Source organism: Aotus nancymaae, unplaced genomic scaffold (genome assembly GCF_030222135.1).
Source record: "Aotus nancymaae isolate 86718 unplaced genomic scaffold, 86718_ANA_hifiasm-v0.15.2.pri h1tg000029l, whole genome shotgun sequence".
In the NCBI taxonomy this organism is placed as follows: domain Eukaryota; kingdom Metazoa; phylum Chordata; class Mammalia; order Primates; family Aotidae; genus Aotus; species Aotus nancymaae.
In genome coordinates, this window is record NW_026988442.1 from 16,524,348 (window position 1) to 16,537,925 (window position 13,578).

The 13,578-nt window shown below is 44.1% G+C and overlaps 1 protein-coding gene across 5 annotated transcripts in view; it reads right to left on the reverse strand.

Moving 5' to 3' along the window:
* The window catches only part of NDRG3 (NDRG family member 3), an 86,313-nt gene that overhangs the window by 63,501 nt on the left and 9,234 nt on the right, over window positions 1-13,578 (reverse strand). For all 5 annotated transcript variants that reach the window (XM_064382415.1, XM_064382416.1, XM_064382413.1 and 2 more), the window contains exon 2: window positions 4,377-4,478. In XM_064382415.1, coding sequence (XP_064238485.1) covers window positions 4,377-4,433 — 57 coding nt within the window. In that variant the 5' untranslated portion in view covers window positions 4,434-4,478. The remainder of the gene's footprint in view (window positions 1-4,376; window positions 4,479-13,578) is intronic.

Consider the following 13,578-nt stretch of genomic DNA (forward strand, 5'->3'; position numbering starts at 1 on the left):
TAGGGCAAGCCAAAAAGGTGATGCCAAAACATCTATAGAATTAACACGGTGGAACAAGCTCAGGTTTTTTGTTTTTTTTTTGAGACAGAGTTTCACTCTTGTTGCCCAGATTGGAGTGCAATGGTGTGATCTCAGCTCACCGCAACCTCCGCCTCCCGGGTTCAAGCGATTTTCTTGCCTAAGCCTACTGAGTAGCTGGGATTATAGGCATGCACCACCTTGCGCGGCTAATTTTTGTGATTTTTTTTTTTTTTTTTTTTGAGACGGAGTTTTGCTCTTGTTACCCAGGCTGGAGTGCAATGGCGCGATCTCGGCTCACCGCAACCTCCGCCTCCTGGTTCAGGCAATTCTCCTGCCTCAGCCTCCTGAGTAGCTGGGATTACAGGCACGCGCCACCGTGACCAGCTAATTTTTTGTATTTTTAGTAGAGACGGGGTTTCACCATGTTGACCAGGATGGTCTCGATCTCTTGACCTCGTGATCCACCCACCTCGGCCTCCCAAAGTGCTGGGATTACAGGCGTGAGCCACCACGCCCGGCAATTTTTGTGATTTTTGTAGAGACGGGGTTTCTCCTGTTGGTCAGGCTGGTCTCGAACTCCTGACCTCAGGTGATCCACCCATCTTGGCCTCCCAAAGTGCTGGGATTACAGGTGTTGAGCCACTGTGCCCAGTCATCAGGCTCAGATTTTACGAGTAGGAAAGACTCAGGTTTCCATCTGGTTTTGCCACTTCTTTACTGGGCAAACCAGCCTTTCATTCGGATTTTTAATCTGTGAAGTGAGGAATAATACCACCTATCTCAAAGGGATATTCTAAGAATTAGAATGTATGTAAAGCACTTGGCACATAAAAGGTAATAAATAAATAATAGCAGGATAGGCAACAACAACAACAACAAAACCCTCAACACATCTACTTCTATCCAAATCTGGAGTATTTTCCTCTACACCAGTGGTTTGTTCTTAACCAAGGCAATTTTGCCTCCCAGGGACATCTGGCAATGTCTGGAGACATTTTTGGTTGTCACCACTGGGGAGTGCTATTGGCATCTAGTGGGTAGAGGCCAAAGATGCTGCTAAACATTCTACAATGCACAGAGCAGTGTTCCACAACAAACAATTATCCAATCCAAAACATCAACAGTGAGAAGTCCTGCCAAACAGCAGGGCATTCTTTGATACTAAATAGGAGTAAGCTACTTCACCTTTCCTAGCCATCCTCACTAGCAATGTGGGAATAAATTTATCTGTGCTCCCTTCCTCATCAAGCTTTTGGGAGGTTCAAATGAAGTAATGGATGAGAGGCATTATTATCATTACACCTTTTACTACATACACAAAAGTTTCCACTTGCTGAGCAAAGACAAAAGTATTCACATACTGGGGAGGGAGACAGGGAGGCTAATGGGGTAGAATTCTCTGTTTGGAGGCGCCATGATCTAAAGAGAGCCTCCTGTCTATCTACCTGCTTAGTGAGAGCCAAGAGACTTCTCATGAATAGTGACGGCACAGGAGCACTTATGTCTCAGGGAGAGAGAGGAGTAAAGTGGAATGTGGGAAGTGGGTAGGAACAGCACAGGCATACCAAAGAGGAGCTGACAGATGTTAGGAAGTGAGACACTGCTTGGGCTGTCATAACAAAATAACATAGATTTGATGGCTTAAAACAACAAAAATTTATTTTCTAACAGTTCTAGAGGCTGCAAAGTTCAAGATCAAGGTTCTGGAAAGGTTCAGTTTCTCAGGATCAATCTCTTCCTAGTTTGTGGACAGCTGCCGTCTCGCTGTGTCCCATATGGCAGGGGGAAGGCAAGAAAAAAAAAAGCCTCTTTCTCTATTTGTTTATTTTTTGAGACAGAGTCTCACTCTATTGCCCAGGCTGGAGTGCAGTAGCACAATCTCAGCTCACTGCAGCCTCAACCTCCCAGGCTAAAGTGATCCTTGCAGCTCAGCCTCCCATGTAGCTGGGACTACAGATGTGTGCCACCACACCTGGCTAATTTTTTAAATTTTTTGGTAGACAGGGTCTCCTTTGTCACCCAGGCTGGTCTTGAACTTTTAGCTTCAGGTGATCCTCCTGCATCAGCCTCCCAAAGTGCTGGGATTATAGGTGTGAGCCTGGTTATAGGCATGTGCCTGGCTCAGATTTTATGTCCTTCCTCCTCTCCTAGGCACAACATTTTTGGGATAGCCCTTCACACACACACACACACACACACACACACACACACACACACACAGAGTATTTAAAGGAAAGAGTTTTCTGGAAATATGAGGGGAAGCAGCAGGAGAAACCAAATGGAGGTTTTAAAAAAGCGTGCAGCTGGGAGGCTGAGGCAGGAGAATGGCTTGAACCTGGGAGGCGGAACTTGCAGTGAGCCAAGATCGTGCCACTGCACTCCCGCCTGGGCAACAGTGCAAGACTCTATCTCCGAAAAAAAAAAAAAAAAAAAAAAAAAAAACAAAGCCCGCAGCTTGCCAAAGGAGAGAGAAGTCTGGTCAAAGATAAAAAAAAGGGGCAGGAGTGGGAATGGAGCTGTCACAGGGATGTAAGTGGGGGTGGTAGGATTCAAAAGCAAATTAGTAAACACATAATAAGTCAGCAGCCCCAGAGGCTGCACGTGAAGGGCCTTGCCTTGGGCAGATAAAGATAACAAGAGACAGATCCATCTCCTGGTGTCATCGCCATCCCTCCCCAACCCATCTTTATTCTTACACTCCATCAACACTCCCTCAGAAAAGGATGGCATGGCCTCACTCACGTCAAGCTACAAGAGTATTTTAATAGGGGACAATGACAATAAACCAAAAGAATAGAGTAGAAAAGAAGGAATTTCAGGCACATTTACTGAACAACAAGGAACAAGAGAGAAGACAAACCTTTCTTTTCTTTTCTTTTCGAGACAGAGTCCTGTTCTGTCGCCCAGGCTGGAGTGCAGTGGCATGATCCTGGCTCACTGCCACCTCTGCCTTCTGGGTTCAGGTGATTCTCCTGCCTCAGCCTCCTGAGTAGCTGGGACTACAGGCCTGTGCCACCATGCCCAGCTACTTTTTGTATTTTTAGCAGAGACAGGATTTCACCATGTTGGCAAGGCTGGTTTCAAACTCCTGACCTCAAGTGATCTGCTGGCCTTGGCCTCCCAAAGTGTTAAGATTATAGGTGTGAGCCACTGTGTCCCGGCCAAAATCTTTCTTTTGGTAAATCATTTTACACCAGTTCTGGTGTCTAATGGTGGTCAACTGTGCTGCTCATCTGCTCATTGTGTAGTTCTCTAACAATAACATAAAAAATGTGGTATATTACTGACATCCAGTTCTCCTTGATGAAAACTGTGATATTGACAGAAAGATCACATCACAGACTTTGCAAACTTTAGGGAGAGTATTATAGCCTATGTACATCACCAGTCATGGATGGTAAATTTCCCTTATTGAAACTGAAAGTCAAGACATTTGGATTCTGAGTCAAACTCCACCCTCATACATTTTTTTTTTTGAGGAGTCTCACTGTGTTACTCAGACTGGGGTGCAGTGGCGTGATCTTGGCTCACTGCAACCTCTGCCTCCCAGGTTCTAGTGATTCTCCTGCCTCAGCCTCCCAATAGCTGGGATTACAGGCACATGCCACCATACCTAGCTAATTTTTCTATTTATAGTAGAGACGAGGTTTCACCATGTTGTCCTGGCTGGTTTCAAACTCCTGACCTCAAGTGATCCACCCACCTGTGCCTCTCTAAGTGCTGGGATTACAAGTGTGAGCCACTGCGCCCAGCCCCACCCTCACACTTTCTGCTTAACTTTGCCACATTATTTTTCCTCTTAACATCTCTATAAATACAAAAATCTCAAAGGTAACTTGATTGAATTTGCCCTGGGAAACAAAAGTAGGAAGAAAGAAAAGGGGGAGGGAAACATTGAAAAGATGCTTCGGAAATAGATTTTTTGGGCTGGGCATAGTGGCTTACGCCTATAATCTCAGCATTTTGGGAGGCAGAAGAGGGTGGATCATGAGGTTAGGAGATCAAGATCATCCTGACCAACATGATGAAATCCAGTTTCTACTAAAAATACAATAATTAGCTAGGCATGGTGGTGCATGCATGTAATCCCAGCTACTCAGGAGGCTGAGGCAGGAGAATCACTTGAACCAGGGAGTCGGAAGTTGGAGTGAGTCAGCGCCACCGCACTCCAGCCTGGTGACAGAGCGGGACTCTGTCTCAAAAAAAAAAAAAAGGAAATATATTTTTTAAAGTATTCCCTTCATTGAAAGTCAAGCTAAATATGTTCTAAGTTACTATTTAGATGATACAGAAAATGAAGTACTATCAGAAGAAAAGGCTTGTACATATTTTAGTGAAAACAGAAAAGTCTTTACCTTATCATTTAGAAGTGGTTTGATCTCTGTGAGTTGAACATCCTGAAGTTCATCCATGAGGACAGATGAGAGTAGAAGAGTCTCAAGAATAAATCGGTAACTCTGAAACAGAGAAGAAAGAAGTGAAGAAAAAGGCTTAAGCCAGGAGTTGGAAACATAATAGTCACGGTACATCCATTCATTCAAATATGAGACTTAATTTGTGCCATGCCCTGCTCAGGGTGCTAAAGACACAGTTACAGCAGGCAGGCACTAAAGTGGTCTGTAGGATTCTTGCCTACTGGTATTCACATCCTTGCATAATCCCCCCAGTGAATGTGGGTGGAACCTATGGCTTACTTTTAGCCAGCAGAATATGGCAAAAGTGATGGAATGTATATGAGTGACTTTACATGATTGCATTACATAATATTTTCACATCTGTCTTGCTGAGGGGCACTCTCCCCTGCTAGGTTTGAAGAGGCAAGCTGATGTGCTGTGACAGGACCATGTAACAAGGAACTGAGAGCAGCCTCCAGTGGAAAGACAGCAAGACACTAAGACCCTCAGTTCAACAGTCTACAAGGAACTGAATGCTGCCAACACAGGATGGAAGCAGATCCTTCCCCAGCTGAGTGTCAGATAAGAAGCTGACCGACACCTTGATCGGTGTGTTGTAGAGGACCTACACAACCCACACTAGACTCCTGAACCACAGAAACTGTGAGACAATGAATGTGTGTTGTTTTAGGCCATGACATTTGTGGTAATATTTTTATGCAGCAACAGATTAATACAATTAATACAATAGTCATTGCCCTCATGGAACACACATTTTAATTACTGAAGATGGATAAAGAAACAACATACTCAAAGCTATGCTCGGAACAGACTGGAAGATGGATTAAGCAGGGACAAAAATTGAAGGTTATTACCGCAGGATGAGGCCTTGAATTAGGAATGGCAATGGGAATGAAGGAGGAGGGAACCAAGGATAAGCTTACTAATTCTCACTTAGGGAATCACAGCAGTGGATGAAAGGTATGGTAGTCAGCTCCAAGATGGCCTTCAATGAGCCCAATGATCCTTGACTCCTGATTTTCATTTACACATATGTATAATCCCTCACCCAAATAAATCAAGGATGGCTCATGTACTAATAGAATATAGAGGAAGCAACAATAGGTGACTTCTGAAGTTACATCATAAAACACAATACAGTGTCTGCTTCAAGACACTATAGTCTTAAACTACTAGTTCTGGGGGAAGCTAGCCACCATATCATCAAGACACTCAAACAGGCCTTTGGAGGGGCCCACGTGGAGAGGAGCTAACTTGCCAGTACCAACCTGCTAGCCATGTGTGTGAGCTACTTTGCAAGTGAATCCTCTAGCCCCAGTCAAGAGTTTGGATGACTAAAGACCCAGGGACATCTGGCTGCAACCACATGAGAGACCCTAGGCCAGAACTACCCTACCAAGCCTGCTCCCAAGTTCCTGACCCACAGAAACCATGAGAGATAATAATTTTGTTTTAGAGTGATCTATAGCAATCGATAACTAATACAGAGGGAAAGCAGAATGGGGAGTTCAGAGAGAAGGGGCAAGCTAGAGAGAGGTAGGCAGGATAATGAACTACAAATTCTTCTTCCATCCCACCATACAGAAGCCAGGCGGATAGGCTGCAAATACTCAATATTGCAGGAAAGTGATTCCCACCTAGATTTCAAAGTTTCAGGCATCAACCTTTTTGCCTGGCCCTAAACCTATCAAGTCAGGAAAAATGTTAATTCAGAGTTGGGGATTTACATTTAACAACCATTTACTGAATACCCATTGCACTATGGAAGATACAAAAAAGGTCCCTGCCTCTAAAGAGTAGAGATGACATAGATCTATAAATTGATAAATAAAAAGAAGGGCCATAGGAATTCAAAGGAGAAGCAATTACATCTGATTGGTGGAAATCAAGAAAGCCTTCAAAAGATATTAGTCTTGTATGTATGTATGTATGTATGTATGTATGTATGTATGTGTGTGTTTTGAGACCTTGTCTTGCTCTGTCTCCCAGGTTGGAGTGTAGTGGCGGGATCTTGGCTCACTGGAACCTCTGCCTCCTGGGCTCAAGCGATTCTCATCCCTCAGCCTTCTAAGTAGCTGGGACTAGGGGCACCCACTACCATGCCCAGCTAATTTTCGTATTTTTAGTAGAGACAGGGTTTCACCATGTTAGCTAGGTTAGTCTTGAACTCCTGCCCTCAAGTGATCCACCGGCCTCAGCCCCCAAAAGTGCTGGGATTATAGCTGTGAGCCACTGTGCCTGATCTAGTATGCCATATTAATCCACTTTTCTATTTATCTTCTAGAGATAGAATGACAAGATTTTAATTTAATTACCTATGGAGAGGTTGTGTTCCAGGCTACCTTTTAGCTGTTACTGCCCAACACACTAAAATAAATCCTGCTCCCAACTATGCCTATGTTAGGACAGACTAACAAAAAAAGCCTTCTTATCATTTAATTCAAGGGATCCCAGGGGGTGCCTACTGGGAACACTCCTCAGGCTATGAACCACACATGCTAACTGTGAATATTCCAAAAGTATGAACCACGTAGAGAGCACAAGTTTGATGATGTTTAACCTCCCTATAGGGCAGTGGTTGTTTTGTCAAATCCCAGGCACCCATATACTTGATTGATCTACTTAATACTCAGAAGGTGAATCTTTATTTTTTGTTTTTATACCAGTCACATTTCAAAAGGGTAGCTTGACTCCTACACAGTGAATTTCAGCCAGCATCTACATTCCCTCTTTCACAGTCCCCACTTAACTCTCAAAATATTGGCCTAACTGGAATCTACTCCTTGTTTATTAACACTATAAACTGTGGCTACTTTTTATTTGGACTTTACTATTTATCAGCTATTGAAAATGGCAATTTAAAAGCTTTTTCTGGCTGGATGCAGTGGCTCACACATGTATTCCCAGAACTTTGGGAGGCTGAGGTGGATCACTTGAGGTCAAGAGTTCGAGACTAGCCTAGCCTGGTCAACATGGTAAAACCCTGTCCCTACCAAAAACACAAAAATTAGCTGGGTATGGCAGCACATGTCTGTAATTCCAGTTACTCGGCAGGCTGAGGCATGAGAATCGCTTGAATCCAGGAGGCGGAGGTTGCAGTAAGCCAAGATCGGGCAACTGCACTCCAGCCTGGGCAACAGAATAAGACTGTCTCAAAAAAATTCTTATTTTTAAAAAGCTTTTTCCCTTTTATAAAAGCAGTATGTGCTCATTTTAGAAAACACAGAAATCAGGCAGGTGCAATGACTCACAATTGTAATCCCAGCACTTTGGGAGGCCGGGGTCAGGTGTTCATTTGAGGTCAGGTGTTCAAGACCAGCCTGGCCAACATGGTGAAACCCCATCTCTACTAAAAATACAAAAATTACCTGGCAGTGGTGGCACATGCCTATAATTCCAGCTACTCAGGAGGCTGAGGCAGGAGAATCGCTTGGTCCTGGGAGGCAGAGGTTGCAGTGAGCTGAGATTGTGCCACTGCACTCCATCCTGGGCAACAGAGTGAGACTCTGTCTCAAAAAACAAAAAATAACAACAACGAAATAGAAAATACAGAAATCAGGTGGAAACGGTGGCACACACCTGTAATCCCAGCACTCTGGGAGGCTAAGGCGGGTGGATCACCTGAGGTCATGAGTTTGAGACCAGCCTAGACAACACGGTTGAAACCCCCCTCTACTAACAATACAAAAGTTAGCCAGGCGTGGTGGTGGGGGCTGTAATCTCAGCTACTCGGGAGGCTGAGGCAGGAGAATCCCTTGAGCTCAGGAGGCAGAGGTTGTAGGGAGCCGAGATCATGCCACTGCACTCCAGCCTGGGTGATAGAACAAGACCGTATCTCAAAAAAAACAAAAAAACAAAAAAGAAAATACAGATATGGAAATCACAGAATAATGAACAAATAATTTACTCATAGACCTTCCATCTAAAGAAAACCATTTTAGCGTATTTCCATTTGTTCTTTTTTCCCACTTAAATGGTGATTTCCTGAAATTGTTTGTTCAACTCACCCACGTTATTCCCTACTTTAATATTCACTCACTAGAAAGCAATGTACTTCAAGGGGGACTTATTCAAATATGACTTCACATGGGTGGGCCTGTCAAATGATCAGAGAAAGGCCTAAGGTGCTCTCAAGTCCAAAGTGACTGGCATTAACCTAGTGCTCTTTTTTTTTTTTTTTTTTGAGATGGGGTCTTACTCTTTCACCTAGGCTGGAGTGCAATGGCACAATCATGGCTCTCAACCTCCCAGGCTCAAGCAATCCTTCCACCCCAGCCTCTCAAGTAGCCGAGACTACAGGCATGTGCCACCATGCCTTGCTAATTAAATTAAAAAAAAAACTTTTAGAGACAGGAGTCTCACTATGTTGCCCAGGCTGGTCTTGAACTCCTGGACTCAAGCAATCCTCCTGCCTTGGCTTCCCAAAGTGCTGGGAGTATAGGTGTGAACAACCATGCCCAACCCTACATATTTTTTTAAAGATGAAGAGAAATGCAATGCTTGCACAAACAAACACTTGAAGACACAAATTAAATGAGAAGGCTATCCCTATCAGCTAGGCCCAATGCAGGCTCAGGCAATAATGCTGTGCAGGACAGTAAGCTGCTCCAGGGTGACTTAGGATTTGGCAACATGGCAGTAGACATTTACCTTCCACATATTAGGGGATCTAATGCATTCTTCTGGAGACTCCATTTTCAATGTCTGAAGCCCTGGCCAATGATCAGTTTTATAACATATACAAGAAAACTAAGATTCTGGTGGAAAACTCCATCTCCAGATCCCTCAGCTGCACAGACGGGCTCCCTCCTGGAGATCTAAGGCCTGCAGTTCTGGCATCTGCACAAATGGTATGACTGCCAGATCCCATACTAGTACTAAAAGCTATTAATATTTTCAAAAGGCTAGTAGGGATTTTATAAACTGCAGTAAACAATTTTTGCCTCTTTCCTAGTCATATAAGAGGGAGGATTGATAAGTAAAAACTAGCCATCCTCAAATTAAGGAAATGAGTGATACCAAATGGCTAGAAACGGCAAGGAGAAAAGGTGACTACCTACTCTGTCAGGAATTATAATCTCAGCATCTTATTAATCCTGATAACAATCCTCTCTGGTAGATTCCTGATCCCTTCCTTCCCTTCCTTCCCTCCTTCCCTCCTTCCTTCCTTTCTTCCCTCCCTCCCTTCTTTTTTTTTTTGACAGAGTCTTGCTCTGTGGCCCAGGCTGGAGTGCAGTGATGCAATCTCAGCTCATTGCAACCTCTGCCTCCTACGTTCAAGCAATTCTCCTGCCTCAGCCTCCCAAGTAGCTGGGACTATAGGAGCACTCTACCACGCCTGGCTGATTTTTGTATTTTTCGGTAAAGACAGGGTTTTCCTGTGTTAGCCAGGCTGGTCTTGAACTCCTGGCCTCAAGTGATCGGCTAGCCTCGGCCTCCCAAAGTGCTGGGATAACAAGGGTTAGCCACCATGCCCAGCCTAGATATCTTTCTTTTTTTCTTTGAAACAGAGTTTCACTCTTGCCACATAGGCTAGAATGCAGTGGCACGATCTCAGCTCACTGCAACCTCCAACTCTTGGGTTCAAGCAATTTTCCTGTCTTACCCTCCCAAGTAGCTGGGATTACAGGCGCCTGCCACCACCCAGCTAATTTTTATACTTTTAGTAGAGACAGGATTTCACCATGTTGGCCAGGCTGATCGCCAACTCTTGACCTCAGGTGATCTGCCTGCCTTTGCCTCCCAAAGTATTGGGATTACAGGCGTGAGCCACCGCAGCTGGCCTTTCTTTTATAGATGAGAAATTTAGGCTCAGAAAAGCTAAGTAACTTTTCTAAAATCCCAGATCTAAGTAATAAAGAGCCCAGAGTGGTGGCATGCAACTATAGTCCCAGCTACTTGAGAGGCTAATGGAGGAGGATTGCTTGAATTTGAGTCCAGCCTGGGCAACACAGCAAGACCCTGCCTCTAAATAATTAAGTGAATAATAGGGAAAGGATTTTAAAACCTTTGCTTTTCCCATTACAGGTTGAACATCCCAGATTTAAAAATCTGAAATCCAAAATGTTCCAATGGGTTCCTGGGAGAAGTGACAAAGGATGGATGGATGGGTGGGTGGATGGATACATGGACACATACATACATAAACAAGCTTCAGTGGGCGTCTCCCTTGAGCATGAAGTCCATGCTCAAAAATATTTGGGTTTTGGAGTATTTTATATTTTTAGATTTGGGATGCTTAAACAGTAAGTATAATGCAAATATTGCAAAATCAGAAAAAATCCAAAATCTGAAACACTTCTGGTTCAAGGCATTTTTTTAAATTTTTAAATTTTTTTTGAGACAGAGTCTCACTCTGTTGCCCAGGCCAGAGTACACGGTGTGATCTCAGCTCACTGCAACATCCACCTCCTGGGTTCAAGCAATTCTCCTGCCTCAGCTTCCTGAGTAGCTAGGACTATAGGCATTCACCACCACACCCGGCTAATTTTTGTATTTTTAGTAGAGACGAGGTTTTACCATGTTGACCAGGCTGGTCTTGAACACCTGACCTTAGGTAATCTGCCAACCTCAGCCTCCCAAAGTGCTGGGATTATTAAGTGTGAGCCACTGTACTCAGCCTGTTCAAGGCATTTTGGATAAGGGATACTCAACTCATATACCATAATGTCTGTGCCAGGTGTCATCTACTGATTGTAGGACCCTGGGCATTTCCTTGAGGTAACAGAAGTCTAAAGGAAGTCTACCCACCCTGTGGCATCTCCTTGAGGTAACAAAAGTCTAAAGCAATCCTATACATACCAACAATGACTCAGACACCTTAGAAATGAAGCTCTGAGTCATCACACCAGGACAAGAACCCTATCTCAGTAGCTATAACGCTAAGGGCATAAAGAATGTGGAATGAGTAGAGAAAAAAAGAAATGAAGTTCTGGCTATTACTTGTCAACCAGTTTCAGAGGCAAGGGCTATTTCTTGCTTGTTAGAACAGTGAGCTTCAAAATCTATCACCTGGGAATAATCTTGTTTAGGATCTCAGACATAAACAGTTTTAAGTGATGAGAGTAACATGTGACCTCATCACAGACTAGAGGTGGAGATAATCTGAGCTGAGGAGATAAACTGAAAGGCTTGATTATTATTAGCAACAATCTTCTTCTTCTTCTTCTTTTTTTTTTTGAGACAGGGTTTGGCTCTGTCACCCAGGCTAGAGTGTGGTGGCACAATCTCAGCTACCTGCAACCTCTGTCTTCCAGGCTCAAGCCATCCTCCCACCTCAGCCTTCCAAGTAGCTGGAACCACAGGGATGCACAACCACACCTGGCTAATTTTTGTACATTTTGTAGCATCAGGGTTTCACGTTCTTGCCCAGGCTGGCCTCTAACTTCTGAGCTCAAGTAATCCACCCACCTCAGCCTCCCAAAGTGCTAGGATTATAGGCATGAGCCACCTCACCCAGCCAATTAGCAACAATCTTCAATAGAGATAGAGTGAGGATGGGGTAAAGAAAGACTCCATTAATTTGCTTTCATCCTACCTTCTTCCAAAATCTCAGTAAACTAGAGGGAATTTTTATTTTTAAATTTTTTTTGAGCTGGGCATGGTGGCTCACACCTGTAATCCTAGCACTTTAGGAGGCCAGGGCAGGAGGATCATCTGAGGTCAGGAGTTGAAGACCAGCCTGGCTAACGTGGTGAAACTCAGTCTCTAGTAAAAATACAAAAATTAGCCAGGTGTGGTGGCACATGCCTGTAATCCCAGCTACTCAGGAGGCTGAGGCAGGAAAATCGCTGAACCTGGGAGGTAGAGGTTGCAGTGAGCTGAGATCATACCACTGCACTCCAGCCCGGGAGAGAGAGCAAGACTTTTGCTCTGTCGCCCGGGCTGGAGTGCAGTGGCACCATCTTAGCTCACTGTAAACTTGAACTCCTAGGGCCAAGCAATCCTCCCACTTCAGCCTCCCAAGGAGCTACAACTACAGACATGTACCACTATGCCTGGCTAATTTTTGTTTTTTTGGTAGAAATAGATGTTGCCTAGGTTTAGACAGGATTTTTAAAAGACTCAACAAGTCCGATCAACTAAAATGTAAAGACATTGGAGAACAAAATAGTTTGGGGAAACCTCGCTGAAAGATAATAAGGGGTTTGTCAGGCTCCTGTAATTATGAAATGTAAAAAAAAAAAAAAAGAGAGAGAGAGATAAGGGAAAATCTGGGATATAAAGTTAGTAAAAATAGCTCAAGGTAGGCCAGGGCACAGTGGCTCATGCCTGTAATGCCAGAACTGTGGGAAGTCAAGACAGGTGGATCATTTGAGGCCAGGAGTTCGAGACCAGCTTGGCCAACATGGTACAAGCCCGTCACTACTAAACATGCAAAAATTAGCCAGGCATGGTGGTAATTCCAGCTACTTGGGAGGCTGAGGCAGGAGAATCGCTTAAACCCGGGAGAAGGAGGTTGCAGTGAGCCAAGACTGCGTCACTGCACTCCAATCTGGGCAACAGGCTTTAAAAAGAAAATCAATTTCAGTCAGGAATCCAAGAGCGACCCAAGCACAGGTGGAAGTGAGAATGAGTGAGGTAAGCCTCCAAATGATCACCAAACCAGAGATAAGGAGGTCTGCAGGTCCTGGGCTTTTCTGAAGGACAACTCAGTGATGGAAAAGAAAGAACCAGTAAGAGACAAAGAAAAAATGTTCAGAGATGCTAGAGGAAAAGCAGAAATACAATGTCAAAGAACTCAAGGGAGAAGAGAGATTTACACAGAAGTGGAGGAAAACTGTCAAATGCTGAAGAAAAAAGGAGGATGAAGACTATGAAAGGGCCATTAACTTTTGGCAGTAAAAGTCAATGATGTTAAAATCACGGGAGGCTGAGGCAAGAGCACTGCTTGAACTCGGGAGGTAGAGGTTGCAATGGGCCGAAATCGTGCCATTGCACTCCAGCCTGGGTGACAGAGCGAGATTCCATCTCAAACAAACGAACAAAAAAGTGGTGACATGGATTGACCAAAATACCACAACTAATAAATGGCACAGCTGGAACTGAAACCCAGGTCTTTTGATCCCAAATGCTCACTCTATGCCCTAAATCACAGTCTCCAGGTCATCACAGATGAAAAGATTGACAGTAAAAAAAGAAC